Source organism: Hemibagrus wyckioides, linkage group LG02 (genome assembly GCF_019097595.1).
Source record: "Hemibagrus wyckioides isolate EC202008001 linkage group LG02, SWU_Hwy_1.0, whole genome shotgun sequence".
Taxonomy (NCBI): Eukaryota; Metazoa; Chordata; class Actinopteri; order Siluriformes; family Bagridae; genus Hemibagrus; species Hemibagrus wyckioides.
In genome coordinates this window covers 2,206,026-2,221,427 of record NC_080711.1, presented here as the reverse complement: position 1 = coordinate 2,221,427, position 15,402 = coordinate 2,206,026, and the positions used below count along the sequence as shown (strand labels likewise).

At 39.5% G+C, this 15,402-nt stretch overlaps 2 protein-coding genes across 3 annotated transcripts in view; both read right to left on the bottom strand.

Annotated features, from left to right (window-relative positions):
- Positions 1 to 3,807, bottom strand: part of slc25a39 (solute carrier family 25 member 39) — a 16,878-nt gene extending 13,071 nt beyond the window's left edge. For both annotated transcript variants that reach the window (XM_058413557.1, XM_058413566.1), the window contains exon 1: positions 3,625 to 3,807. The gene's annotated coding sequence lies outside the window, so the exon portion shown is untranslated. The remainder of the gene's footprint in view (positions 1 to 3,624) is intronic.
- A 1,839-nt stretch (positions 3,808 to 5,646) lies between these two features.
- Positions 5,647 to 11,769, bottom strand: rpl27 (ribosomal protein L27). The gene is made up of 5 exons (XM_058413582.1): positions 11,693 to 11,769; positions 10,963 to 11,045; positions 9,995 to 10,164; positions 5,819 to 5,929; positions 5,647 to 5,733 (listed from the first exon to the last, which is right to left on the bottom strand). The coding sequence occupies exons 2-5, from the start codon at positions 11,041 to 11,043 to the stop codon at positions 5,685 to 5,687; spliced, it is 411 nt and encodes a 136-aa protein (XP_058269565.1). The 5' UTR covers positions 11,044 to 11,045; positions 11,693 to 11,769; the 3' UTR covers positions 5,647 to 5,684.
- Between the last annotated feature and the right edge of the window lie 3,633 nt (positions 11,770 to 15,402).

The window sequence follows — 15,402 nt, the reverse complement described above, 5'->3', positions numbered from 1 at the left end:
GGGTTTGGCGGTTGCCAGGAGAACGGTACTTGTCTGACTGCATTGTGCCAAGTGTAAAGTTTGGTGGAGGGGGGATTATGGTGTGGGGTTGTTTTTCAGGAGCTGGGCTTGGCCCCTTAGTTCCAGTGAAAGGAACTCTGAATGCTTCAGCATACCAAGACATTTTGGACAATTCCATGCTCCCAACTTTGTGGGAACAGTTTGGAGCTGGCCCCTTCCTCTTCCAACATGACTGTGCACCAGTGACCAAAGCAAGGTCCATAAAGACATGGATGACAGAGTCTGGTGTGGAGGAACTTGACTGGCCTGCACAGAGTCCTGACCTCAACCTGATAGAACACCTTTGGGATGAATTAGAGCGGAGACTGAGAGCCAGGCCTTCTCGTCCAACATCAGTGTGTGACCTCACAAATGCGCTTCTGGAAGAATGGTCAAAAATTCCCATAAACACACTCCTAAACCTTGTGGACAGCCTTCCCAGAAGAGTTGAAGCTGTTATAGCTGCAAAGGGTGGACCGACGTCATATTGAACCCTATGGATTAGGAATGGGATGTCACTTAAGTTCATATGCGAGTCAAGGCAGGTGAGCGAATACTTTTGGCAATATAGTATACACAGCTTTTCAGCTGGTTGGTGAAAGAGCAGCTGGTGATGATGGAGGAGTTTATAGATTAATATCAGGGTCAGGGTTGTTGGGACGTTTCCACGGCTTTTTACACAAAAAAACAAAAACCGAACGAAAGCAAAGTGAGGTGTGTGTGTGCTGTTGTGTTACTGTGTGTGTGTGTGTGCTGTTATGTTACTGTCTGTGTGTGTGTGCTGTTGTTACTGTGTGTGTGTGCTGTTGTTGTTACTGTGTGTGTGTGCGCTGTTGTGTTACTGTGTGTGTTGTACAGAGTCAACGCCCTGAACACTGATACACTATCTGCAACACACACACACTGTGTGTCAACACCCTCCTCCACCCAACACACAATAACACAGAAATTACAAAACACACACACTAACACACACTACAAGGTGCACCACAACTCACCCGTCCCTCACACACACACACTAATCAGTCCCTTACACATTCAGTGCATCAGTCCAGCTCAGTACACCACTCTGTAGATTTCAGTTTGTTTATTTGTTTGTTTGTTTTGAACTGAGTGACAGTTTATTTACTCCGGTGTAAAAATATCTGCGTTCTCTCTTTAGCTCCAAATAATCTCGGACCACTGAGCTGGACTGAGGATTAAACACTGGGCTGCGTGTCAGACTTCATGTTTATACACTTCACCAACCTGTTACTATAAATAATAATCAGACGATTAAACCTGATTAAAAATTACTTAATTATGAGGTAATGAACAAACAACAAGAAATAAAATAAATATTTAAACAAATATAGCACAAGAAAAAAATTATTATAATGCAAAAAGTAAAACAAGTGCAAGTAAAAACATGGATTAAGAAATTTTTTTTTTTTTTATCTGTATTTAATTATTTTTTAATGACTGATATTTTTCATGAATTGAACCTCAGATCTTCAGTGCATAAAAATAATAATAATATTCTGAGTGAATAAAGACACCACAAACTACACACTAGATAAATACAGTGAAGGATTATTGTTCACAAAATAAATAAAAATAAAACAAATGATTCAGTGTTAAAAAAAAGACAAAGACACACAGAGAGGGGGGGGTAGAGGTAGAGAGAGGCAGAGAGAGAGAGACAGAGACACAGACAGAGAGAGAGAGAGAGACGGACAGAGAGAGAGAGAGACAGACAGACAGACAGACAGAGTGCACATTGGATGAATTAAATGAAGCATTGTTGAATGAAAAATATAACACACACAGTGTGAGTCAATGTGAAGATAGACAGTCAGTGACTTGATCATGGGTGTATAAACTAACGATAAACAAGATACACAGGGAGGTGGGGGGAGGTAAAAGTGTGTGTGTGTGTGTGTGTGTGTGTGTGTGTGTGTGTGTACAGTGAGTCCAGATCAATCACACAGTGCACATGTGCTGTACACCACATCAGGGTCAAGGTCAACACTGATCCTGCATGTTAAGGTCTGATTATAATCCACAGCTCAAAACACGTTCACGTTCACGTGTTTAAACAGGGTAGACGTAAGGTGTTTATACACGTGAACATGGACATGTTACGAGCAACCTAAACTGGAGAAATTTACATTGACTTTCTCTCTGCTGGAAAACAACAACGATGCTGGTTATACTGGAGTTGACAAGTCCAGCTCGTTCTCAGGGAGTCGAATCACTTGGTTCGATTCACCATAAAGAGTCGACTCTTTCACCTTCAGATTGATTCAGTGTCGTTTTTTGCAGATCATCGTGAATACAGAACATTTTATTTCCAGCAAAAGAATCATGAATCGACTCCCAATGTTCGTCTAAAAGATTCAGTTGAATATTTAAGAGTCGACTCTTAAATACTCTTATGTCTGGATGTGTATAATGCTTTAAAAAGTTTTTCAGATGAATTCATTGATTGTTTAAATGAATCTAGGTGAGATAATTTGCCATTTCAGATAATCCAGGTTAATAAATCCGGGATTTTTCCTAAAATAGATGCACCATTTTTTTGCTAATCAAGGTAGTGACTAATGTTTTAGCTAATCTGAGTGAGTTCATTTACTGTTTTAAACTAATCCTGGTGAGTTCGCTCTGTGCATTAGCTAATCCAGATTAGTTTATTCAGCATCTAGCTAAACCCAGGTGATTTAATTCACTGAGTTAATTCAGTCTGCTCGTTAATCCAGAGGAGTTTATTCAGGATTTTGTGAGTTAATTCACATCTAAATTTAGTTAATTCCAGGTTTTAGCTAATCTAGATGGGATTTTTTGCGAAGTTTTCACTAATCCAGGTGGGTAGATTCAGTACGTTTGTTAATCCAGGTGAGTTAATTCTGTGCATTAGTTAATCCAGATTAGTTTATTCAGTATCTAGCTAAAGCCAGGCGAGTTAACAAACCCAGGAGAGTTAATTCAGTGTGTTTGTTAATCCAGATGAGATTATTCAGTATTTTATCCAATCTTGTTTGTTAATTCACTCTTTTAGCTATCTAAATGTACTTAAATTAGGATTTTAGCTGATCTAGATGAGATTATTCACCACGTGAGATATTTTAAATGTTTTCACTAATCCAGGTGGGTTCATTCATTAAATTTGTTAATCCAGGTGAGTTAATTCAGTATTTTTTGCTAATCCAAGTGAGTTAATCCTTTACATTAGTTAATCCAGAGGATTGAATACAGTGCATAATTTAACCAGTTGACATAATTCACTCTATTTCCTAGCTCGTGTGTGAAATTCGTTACTTTAGACATTTATATATCGAAATTCTATCCTTCAGGTGAATAAAGTCACAGTTTTAGCCGAACTGTGTGCATTATTTGGTATTTCAGCTCGTGCACGTGCATTAATTCCGCGTTTCCGCAAACACACGTGCGTTAGGTCATCGGTTTAAGATGGACTACGGAGTAAACAAGGCATGCATTGACCTAAAATCACCATATGCATCACACGGAGACTGCAGTGACCAGAAGCCGAGATAAAGGAATGAAATGAGAATATGGAGTCTCCCAGCTCTTCACTCGAACACTGACCTTACAGAGCCACAGCAGATGACCTGGTGATCTCAGGCGATGGTCATGGCGTTAATCCGCTCTCTCATGGAGGATTCTCGGGGTTTTAGATCCTCCTATCGCTCCAGCGGTTATTCCAGGTCGTCCATTTCACACCGAGTATTCCGGTGTTTATCTTCCAGCTCCTCTAAAGGACACAGTGTTCAGCTGCAGCAGAGTCTCACTGCGCCCCCTGCAGGCCGGAACCGGAAACGACAGCTTCTGACTGCAGCATCCAGAGCTCGAGCGTGTTATTAATTAATTAATTAATTAATACTGGCATTAAATATGGAATAACACACGCCGTGTCGGAAATAACTGAACGACCGGACACTGAAGTTTAGTTATTTATTTATTTTTTTTACCTAAGTGTTTTGTTCCCCTTCTATACCACAGCATTATTTAGACCTGTGACGTCATTCGCCAACGAGTCGACTCCTTTAAATGAACCATGTTATCAGGTTTAAGGGACCAGAATAGTAAGGACTCATTTGGGAATCGAAAGAGTCGACTCTTATGAGTCAAATGATCCGATTCACTATAATATATTCATCGAATCCAGTTTGTTCTTGTCTAAACCAGATGACTGATCACATCACGCTGTTTCACTTCACTGTGTACTGTATAAGATAGATATGGTTGAAGTGACAATAAAGCTTCTTTGACTTTGACATCATGTGTGCTATTCAGATACAGAAATAGGTTGTGTTTTATATTTTAAAAAAATCCAGGGGAGTTAATTTATTAATTTAACAATCCCAGGGGAGTTAATTCAGCGTGTTTGTTCATTCAGATGAGTTTATTCTATCCCGTCTTGTGACTCCATTCACTCTTTTAGCTATCTAAATGTAGTTCATTCAGGATTTTAGCTCATCCAGATGAGTTTGTTCAGTTTTTGCTAATCCACATGAGATATGAAATGTTTTCTTCTACTCCTTTCTGGATTCTGATTGGCTGGAACATGTAGACTCATTTTCTAACACTAATCATTATGTAGGGAAGGAGTCTCCAGTGTCAGTGCTTTGTTTGATGTAAAGCCTGAACTGTTTTCTGACCTCTTCAGGACAGAGGAGGTTACATTTTTTGTAATTATGACTTAAACTGTATTTTTTGTTGTGAAATAAGGAGTATAACACTTGTGGACTTGATTGTTGTCCTTTACCATCAAGTGTTTTACTCCTTATTTAGTTAAGTGCAAGTATTTCAGATTCCATATTGCATTTTAGAACTTAAATAGGAATATAAATGATTATAAACAGCCCTGACCCGTCCTGCACTGTGTATTCTGACCCCTTTCTATCAGAACCAGCATTAACTTCTTCAGCAGTTTGACCAACAGTAGCTCGTCTGTTGGATCGGATCACACGGGCCAGCCTTCTCTCCCCACGTGCATCAATGAGCCTTGACCGTTCACGACCGTCTCCGGTTCACCACTGTTCCTTCCTTGGAGCACTTTTGATAGATACTGACCACTGCAGACCGGGAACACCCCACAAGAGCTGCAGTTTTGGAGATGATCTGATCCAGTGGTCTAGCCATCAGATATTAAAGATGTTAAAACATTGCCAACCAAACCATTCACTTGTTTTCCTGTTAAAGCTGTCTTCAAAATCCATGCACCCAAGTCAGCTTATTTATTTTATGAACTACGTTCACATCTTGTAGAACTACAGTACAGTATTTATCAGAACCATTTTCCACCAACCTAACAGCTCCAAAGAGAACCATGAAAACATCAGGATGGACTTTCATTATTATAACTTTTGAGAAATTAACTAAAGTGTGGACAAATAAAAATGCATGTGGACTGTAGGAGGAGGACTGGAGCCATCAGAGATCATTGTGAAGCAGTTATTCCTGTGAAGGTATTTCCATTTTGTTCTGTGATAAAAATACAGCGTACGATAATATCCCAGAAACCTGGACGTCCTGTTTCTCCCCGAAATGTCATTTAATAAAATAAATAAAAAAAAAAAAAATAGCAACAGCACAAAACAAACAGAATGGATTTTTACAGCTTTATTAAAGAAACCACTGAATGCCTAGAATCGGAGCTTCTGGAAGAACCATTTGTTCTTGCCGGTCTTGTATCTGGAACAAAACAAAACAAAACATCAGTAAGTGCAGCAAATCTACAGGATGTTTTTTATACAGCAGGAGCAGAAATGAAACACACCTCTCCTCAAACTTGACCTTGGCCTCCCTCCTGGCTTTGCGCTTCAGAGCGGGATCCCTGAACACGTCCTTGTTGACGACGGTTTTGTCCAGAGGAATGTCAACTGAGTACCTGAGGAAAAGTCCAGAAATCAGATTTAAGAAAGCAGAAGAGAAAAGTCTATTTAACAATAGTCTGGATGTAAATAAAGCTTGTGCGTGAACGTGAATATTAATAAAAAAATTGTGAAACACATTCACAGCTTCTTCAAACAGCTCCTTTTTTTTGCTAAAAGTAACCAGTGAAAGTGAACTGAGACTTCAATGTGAACACAGCTCTACTCTGAAACTCCAACATCGATGTTACCACAATTAAAACCACTCAAGTATTTATGTTCATGTCACATATCAGATATGAAGCTAAGCTATATCGTATCTATTGTCTAGGACAAGAAAGGCTCTGGTCTGATTGGTAAAGATCACAGATGAGGTGAACACAGCCAATAACATGGGAACATGTTATACACTATATTGCCAGAAGTTTTGGGACACCCCTCCAAATCACTGAATTCAGGTGTTGGGCTTGGGAATGTAATATGGAGTTGCCCCGCCCTTTACAGCTATAACAGCTTCAACTCTTCTGGGAAGGCTTTCCACAAGGTTTAGGAGTGTGTTTATGGGTATTTTTGACCGTTCCTCATTTGTGAGGTCAGGCACTGATGTTGGACGAGAAGGTCTGGCTCACAGTCTCCACTCTAATTCATCCTAAAGGTGTTCTACAGGGTTGAGGTCAGGACTCTGTGCAGGCCAGTCAAGTTCCTCCACACCAAACTCACTCATCCATGTCTTTATGGACCTTGCTTTGGTCACTGGTGTGCAGTCATGTTGGAACAGGAAGGGGTCATCCCCAAACTGTTCCCACAAAGAGCATGAAATTGTCCAAAATGTCTTGGTATGAAGCTGAAGCATTAAGAGTTCCTTTCACTGGAACTAAGGGGCCGAGCCCAACCCCTGAATTCAATAATTTGGAGGAATGTCCCAAAACTTTTGGCAATATAGTGCATCTTATCAAATAATTTGCACCCCATTTTCCCCTCCCTATTTTCTCCCCCCATACAGCAGAGTGAACGTTTCTCTACATGGCTACTGAGTCACCGTGTATCTGGGCTCTGGTGTAGTGTTCGTGTCCATCACTACAGCAGTGCATGTCTTCGGAAATAAACTAAACGTATGTTTGTTTACCAGCTGCATAACATCTTCACGTTGAACTTTTGTTTAAACACGGGCACTAATTTTCAACAGGATTTTCAATTTTCAATGCTCTATTTAGTGTGCTTTCTGATTCAAAAGAACCATGTCTAGGCCTGTGAATCGACACGGATGTGTTGTAGAGTGTCAGATCCATTTTTACACCTCGAATATTTCTTACTAATAAAAGGAAATCTCTAACATATTATATCCAAGTGTTTAACCACTTACAAACTAAGCTCAGAAACATTGAAGTAGAGCACAACGACTGAGCCGGCATCACTGCAGCGCTCTCAGATTATCACTCTTCACACAGGTTAATAAAAACTTCTCCAAATTCTTTATACCGTGTGGTATCTACATTGGTTTATACAATAAAGTGGTGTGGCCAAAAATGATGCATCGATACAGGAGAATTAAGAATACAAGTAGCTGGAGCTGCGATCTTTTCTTTACAAAAAGGACTCGGCAGACGCCCTTATCCAGAGCGACGTACAATTTCTCTCATTTTATGAAAAACTGAACAATTGAGGGTTAAGGGCCTTGCTCAGGGGCCCAGCAGTGGCAGCTTGGTGGACCTGGGATTCAAACTCACAACCTCCTGATCAGTAATCCAGCAGCTTAACCACTAAGCTACATCACACTTAAAACTAAAGTCATTATACAAAAAAAGGCACATGTATATACTCTGTTCTTCATTTAAACCATGCTCATGTTTCATTTCAGCAGCACAGACGCAGGAAGCTGAGACGCTTTGGTGTTGTGTTACTCGGCTCCAAAGTCAGAGAGCAGGAGATTAAAAAAGGTAAACAGACGTTTTATGAGATTCAGCACATGGTAAATCCTGCAGACATCACGCTTTCACACATCTGACTGAACAGCCATCACAGTTCTGGCACTAATCATCCCTAACTGAGCTAAAAATATTTAATATCCTCATTTTGGCTCACAAAGAATCCCGTTCTCTCCCTCATGAAATATTTCCAAATAAAGTGAGGTCACTAATACATAATAGGAATAATGATGGCAGACATCATCGATAAAGAAATCAAGCAAACTAAATATATTTTGCAACTACATGCAAGTGAACTCTCACTAGGGGACCATGTGCTTTAATTTAAATTAAAAAAAAAAAAACACAATTGTATTTCTTTACTAATTCTGTTTGGGTCCCACAAGTCATGGACTTGATTTCAGCACAACTGCTGGACAGACCTGTACCACATGTGACTAAGATTTTTCATTCATTATCCTGTAACGATCCAACAATTCTTAACGTTCTGCTTTTGACCGTGAATCTTAAGCTAGCCGGAAACATTAAACAACCTCTCAAACACAACGCCAAGTGCAGCCTGTCTGTGATTGGTCTAAATATCACACAGTTGCTTCTCGGCACACATCAGTGGTTAGGTCAGAGGTGTCCAGTCTTATCCACAAAGGGTCTGTGTGGGTGCAGGGTTTCATTTCAGCTGAGCAGAAGCCACACCTGAGGCCATGTCCACGCCAATGTGTTTTTGTTTAAACACACATTTTTCTATTTATTTTGGCCTCCTATACACACCGAGACATTTTTAGTCGACGAAAACTTTTTTGAAAAGTGGATAAATCTGAAAACATCGTTTTCGCATCACAGTGTGGACTGTGAACGAGGATGCATTTTTTTTAGTCATGTGACCAATTCGGCTAAGATGGTGGACTACATTGTAGAGCAGTTGTTTTGGATGCTCCGTTTTGACGGCCTTATTAAAGATTAACGTCAGTGTGTGCAAGGAGATGGAGGCAGAAATGATGCAGGTGGAAGCATCTTGCGCTTTCCTCATGCACAGCACAGGGACCTAAGCCTTTTCAGACGTTTCAGCGTGGATTACCGACTTTTGGGAAACGATGCAAAGCATTTTTAGCGGTTTCAAATTTATCCGTATTAGTGTAAACGTAGCATCAAGCGAGTCAGAAAACATCAAACGAGCTATCAAAAAACTCCTAATTGCCGCCTGTCTCTGATTGGTCTAGTCTTGTCTCGACATAAATCAGTGTTTATGTTGGAATATATGTTATGTTATGTAAGGAATAAGCACAGAGAGAGACACACGCAGGCTGTAGATTTGATTTATTTTGCAATGCGGAAAAGTAACGAAAGACGGAGGAGCAGGTGGAACATCCGAGCGTTCTCTTAAACCAGGAGCGCCCCGTCTTATCCACAAAGGTTCAGTGTGTATACAGGGGTTCATTCCAACTGAGCAGAAGCCACACCCGAGTCTATTGAAAACCAAGTGGTGGCTTTTGAAGATAAGACTGGACACTCCTGGTTTAACAGAACAACTCTGCTTCTCTCTCTCATTTCTTTTGCAAAAAAATCAAATCTACAACCTACACATTTCTCTGTGCTCGTTCCTAACCACTATACACAAATTTAAAGCATGACCACATCAACAAACATGCACGATTACGGCATCAATTAAACATACTGTACCAATGCATTTTAGAGAGACAGTATCACAATAAAGCTTCCTGTGTATAAACTTTAAACGTAGCCCAAGCCCAGGTCAAGCAACAATGTTCTGTTACTGTTAGTATTAAATTAAAGCAACTGCATGCAGCAAATCTCCCCGAATATGAATGACTTGTTCCTGCAGCTCTATCACAGAGCCATGCCTGAGAGATGAAGTTCTGAACAGAAGCAAAACACTAGCATCCATCTTTAATTTTTTTTCAAAAAAAAAAAAAAAATTGCGTGACAACCTGTAATGGAGTATTTTGACGTGCTAACAATCCACTTTTCAGTCTACAGATATTCCCAGGGATTTTAGGTTTGTTTCTAATCCTATCCACTTAGCTTTCCATTAACAGCTCAGGAGGAGGTGGGGGGTTGGGGACAATACTTTGTGCAGAACATACAGTGGATATTGTAGGGGGACACGATATGCAGGTTCTTCTGCTTATCTTCACAAACCTGGTTGGCATCAGGTGGTTGTAGTTGAACACCTTAACGAAGGCCTTGATCTTGGATCTCTTGGCCACTTTCTTCTTGCCCATGGTGGCAGTGACTTTGCGGGGATAGCGGTCAATTCCGGAGACCAGGGCATGGCTGTAAGGGCGGTCAGCTGTGCCGTCGTCAATGTTCTTTTAAAAAAGAAAAGAAAAAAGAAAAAGAAAGAAAGAAGAAAATGTTAAACAAGATGTAGAATTATAATTATGGTTACTTGTGATTAGACCTACTTAAATACTACATTATATTGTCAAAAGTTTTGGGACACTACTCCAAATCATTAAATTCAGGTGTTGGGTCTGACCGCTTAGTTCCAGTGAAAGGAACTATTAATGCTTCAGCTTCATACCAAGACATTCCAGACAATTTCATGCTCTTTGTGGTAACAGTTTGGGGATGACCCCTTCCTGTTCCAACATGACTGCACAGTTTGGTGTGGAGGAACTTGACTGGCCTACACAGGGTCCTGACCTCAACCCCATAGAACACCTTTGGGATGAATTAGAGTGGAGACTGTGAGCCAGACCTTCTCGTCCAACATCAGTGCCTGACCTCACAAATGCACTTCTAGAGGAATGGTCAAAAATTCCCATAAACACACTCCTAAACCTTGTGGAAAGCCTTCCCAGAAGAGTTGAAGCTGTTATAGCTGCAAAGGGCGGGACAACTCCATATTACATTCATGTGCATGTAAAGACAGACGTCCCAAAACTTTTGGCAATATAGTGTAGATGCACTTAAAATCCAGCAACCGTGTAAATGTTGCGAATGAACCCTTACTATAGAAACAGTGAGGTTAGAACGAGCCTGTTATTATAAATCTGTGATTTGACCACCATCATCTGACCAATTGGAATCCAGAAATCTGCATCACTGTGCTGTAAAGACAAGGAAAGAAATAAACAAATAAAATCACAAACGCTGATGCTCACCTTGACGATGACGGCTTTGCGTCCGGCGTAACGTCCAGCCAGGACCATCACCACCTTGCCAGGTTTCATGAATTTGCCCATGTCTGGAGAAACAATAAACATTAATATAATGCAGAAAACATGGCCACCATTTCCAACGAGTCTTAAAGGAGCATCCTGTGATAGATTAATACCACCATCATAAATGACATGTATATACACCTATAAGTGAGCGGTTTCTCATACACGCTCCTTTATTTATCTTTTAAACACACCGGGCACCTTATTAAAAACCATTTATAACTTTTTAAACACGTGGAAAACGCGAAATTTCTCACATGCGCGAGCGCTACAGAGGAAGGAGAAAGCTCACGCGCTAACAACTCTTAGCTCGAGCTAGAGCGCTAACCAACTCGAGCTAGCCGCGATAACAAACACGCAAGTACTCATTAGAACAATTTGTCATTTTATTCTACTAGGAAGTCAGTCTCAAAGCGAACAGTCGTCTAAATAACAACTCGGTATGACTGGAAAGCTAAGCAGCCGCCATATTTGTCTCCAACTCCGAGAAGCGCGACAGGCATCCCGGTCACTTAAGACTTTTTTTTATTATAAAATCAACCAATTTTAAACAAATAAGCGCCTAGGGTTCGAGTTTAACATCTTTACTAAGTAAGGGACCCACAAAAACGGGTAAAAGTATGAATTTATTCGTTGATGGAAAGGGATTGGAAACCGGTGTAACACTTACTGATGGCTTTCAGTCGCCGACGATAACAGGAAAGGAAGCAGGCAGAGCTGCGCGTGACCCTTGACACCGAAGGAACCTGACGTATTTCCGCTTAGAGTCACCCGTAATCGAGCTCGCGCCATCTGCTGCTATAATGTTCGCATTACGGCTACAAGCTTTTATTTTTTATTTTTTTCTTAAAATATATATTTCAATAACATTTTTAATACCTTAAAAATGTTGTTTGTTTATTAAAAGGAAAAAAATACGTTGTAATGATTTTAGGGTTTAAAAAAAACTGCACGTGCCATGATACCTAGCTATAGCGGTAGCATGTAGCTAATATTTGCTAAAAGGCTAGCTCACGATGATGTCTTCTAATAATATTATCTATATCTTTAAAATTTGGAGGATTAAAATATATTTTTGTTGCTTAAACAGTGTAAATAGTCGAGTTAACCTTGCTAACTAGGAATTATAGAGCAGTGTGATTGGTCAGACGCTTTCATTTATAATTTTTTATTTTCTTTATATTAATTTTTTTATTTTATGACATTGCTGTTATACAGAATTGCTTGTGAATGTGAAGTTAATTTTTTTTTTACTTTTTATTTGATAAAATAACCACACTGTCCAAATGACCTATAGTCCTTGGTTTAATAAAATAAAACACATTTAAATAAAATTTTAAATGTTAAATTAAATGCAATTAAATTAGATGATAGTACATTAAATTAAATAAAGCTCTACTAAAAAATGTTTATTTTTATTTTTTCCAAATTTATTTAACTATAACTAGGTGCATGCCAAAAACTATGCTTGAAATGACTTATAAAGTCCTTGGTTTAATAAAATAAAATAAATCAAATTTAATTCAATCAAATCAAATCAAATAAATAAAGCTCTACTAAAAAAAAATTACATATTTTTTTCCCCAAAAATATAAATGCTTACACTTGGCTGTGTATTCCCATGGCACAAAAATTAAATAATTATTTAAAAAAAAAAAAAAGAAAAAGAAAGAAAAGGAACTTGATCAGACTGGGTTAGGGTTAGTGATAACATGCAGGTTTAATATAAAAATGTGTGATTAATTAAAAACGCAAGTTTAAATAAAATAAACTAAAAAAAAAAGACAGACAAAAGTCCAGTTTCCATCAGTCCCTCTTCATGATTTTTTTTCTTTTATTTATACAGCAACTGAATCAACCTGAATCAAATATATATTTTTCTAAGTACAACACACACATTTATCTTACACACACACACCAAAAACAGAGAGGAAAAAGAAAAAAAATTCAAAAAAGAAATGAAGGAAAAAAAATCGAATCATTGCGATATTAAAGGAAATGGGAATTAAAGATAAATTACATTTTGTAAATAATTCTGAAATCAGCACTGGCACATAAACCCAAACTGAATAAAAACAGAAGGTAAAAAAAAGTACAAGATTTAATCAAAAGGAGAAAGAAACAACAAAATGATCAAAAAAGTGCAGGTCTGATATTAACAACGGAACAAGGAAACGGAATAAATAAAAACCTCACGCAAACATCCAGCTGAACCTCATGACCTCGGGTTCTTTTTTTTAAAGTGACTCAGAAAAATAGACTTTTCTCAAAAGATCGAAGGAAAAAACAGAGGTCTTAGAGTGTAGAAGGGCACAGTCAAGGGTTTTACATTCAGGATTTCAGCGCAGAGGAGATCCGTCCACTGAAAACATACAGTAGAAAACCACGTGACGAGACGTGACGTGAAGAGACGCGAGGATCAACATGCCAGCTGCTCTACAGATCACATCATGTTACATCGATCAGATCAGATCACCCTGCTGGAGAAGACGTTTAGTAGCAGCAAATCATCAGGTCTCACACACACACACACACCTGGCTTCATAGACACAGAAGTTGTAAGAAATTTCCATCACTTCATCAAAACATAAAACTTTCAAACATCAATTCAGTAAAACGTTAAAGATTAAAGGGGCGGTCTGTGATTTTTTTAAAGCGTCTTCGCACCTGTAACAACCCTATCCTTTCACACATCCCTTTAAATCTAGTCATTTGTAACGTTTCAGGAATTTCAGGAATTCAAATTCCAATATTTTGTAACGAATAAAATTTCCATTTTTATTTTTCCAGCCCGGAAAATGTTCCTCCTGCTTTAAAATCTCCTTGCCATCATATTTGTCTGTTTTTTTTTAATAATAAACCAGCAGAGAGCATATTTAGATTGAAATTTTCGGTAATATAGGAGTAATAAATAGGAGGTGACTGCATAGGCCACGCCCACAAGCTGCAGGAGTAACGGTAGTCCATACCCACTATCAGCAGTATCTGGTGATACACACCCACAATCTCTGTTAGTACACACCCACAATCTACAGCAGTATCTGTTGGTACACACCCACAATCTCTGTTAGTACACGCCCACAATCTGCAGCAGTATCTGTTGGTACACACCCACAATCTCTGTTAGTACACACCCACAATCTACAGCAGTATCTGTTGGTACACACCCACAATCTCTGTTAGTACACGCCTACAATCTACAGCAGTATCTGTTGGTACACACCCACAATCTGTTAGTACACGCCCACAATCTGCAGCAGTATCTGTTGGTACACACCCACAATCTCTATTAGTACACGCCCACAATCTGCAGCAGTATCTGTTGGTACACACCCACAATCTCTGTTGGTACACACCCACAATCTTCAGTAGTATCTGTTGGTACACACCCACAATCTCTATTAGTACACGCCCACAATCTGCAGCAGTATCTGTTGGTACACACCCACAATCTCTGTTGGTACACACCCACAATCTTCAGTAGTATCTGTTGGTACACACCCACAATCTCTGTTGGTACACACCCACAATCTTCAGTAGTATCTGTTGGTACACACCCACAATCTTCAGTAGTATCTGTTGGTACACACCCACAATCTCTGTTGGTACACACCCATAATCTTCAGTAGTATCTGTTGGTACACGCCCACAATCTCTGTTGGTACATGCTCACAATATTCAGTAGTATCTGTTGGTACACGCCCACAATCTTCAGTAGTATCTGTTGGTCCACGCCCACAATCTCTGTTGGTACACACCCACAATCTGCTGGAGTATCTGTTGGTACACGCCCACAATCTCTGTTGGTACATGCTCACAATCTTCATTAGTATCTGTTGGTACACGCCCACAATCTTCAGTAGTATCTGTTGGTCCATGCCCCCAATCTCTGTTGTTACACACCCACAGTCTGCTGGAGTATCTGTTGGTACACGCCCACAACCTGCAGCTGTATCTGTTGGTACACGCCCACAATCTGCAGGATTATCTTTTGGTACACACCCAGAATCTACAGCAATATCTGTTGCTACATGCCCACTGAAGAAATATCTGTTGGTACACGCCCACAAGCTGAAGGAATATCTGTTGGTACACGCCCACAAGTTGAAGGAATATCTGTTGGTACACGCCCACAAAAGGCAAACTACAAGCAATACACATAGCTTGTCACTTGCTAGTAGAGATCTAGAATTACCAAAAATGTAAATCTGGATATTTTGTGTAACCCACAGCGTGTAAGAACCGATTAGCATGCAGGCCGTTCGATACCCAGAGAATAAACGAGAGCAGCAAAAACTACAGCCAGACAGTTTGGTATTCATCTCTGACTCAGGAATATGAAAAATAACCACTCTATTGAAAACATACTGACCTATACAG

What these genes read in the sequence shown, in the direction of transcription:
- rpl27 (XM_058413582.1), bottom strand. Translation starts at nt 11,043, where the DNA reads ATGGGCAAATTCATGAAACCTGGCAAGGTGGTGATGGTCCTGGCTGGA. An exon ending in GCAAAGCCGTCATCGTCAAG is followed by an intron (nt 10,165 to 10,962) that starts GTGAGCATCAGC and finishes CTTTTTTAAAAG; the next exon opens with AACATTGACGACGGCACAGC. An exon ending in AAGGTCAAGTTTGAGGAGAG is followed by an intron (nt 5,734 to 5,818) that starts GTGTGTTTCATT and finishes GTTTTGTTCCAG; the next exon opens with ATACAAGACCGGCAAGAACA.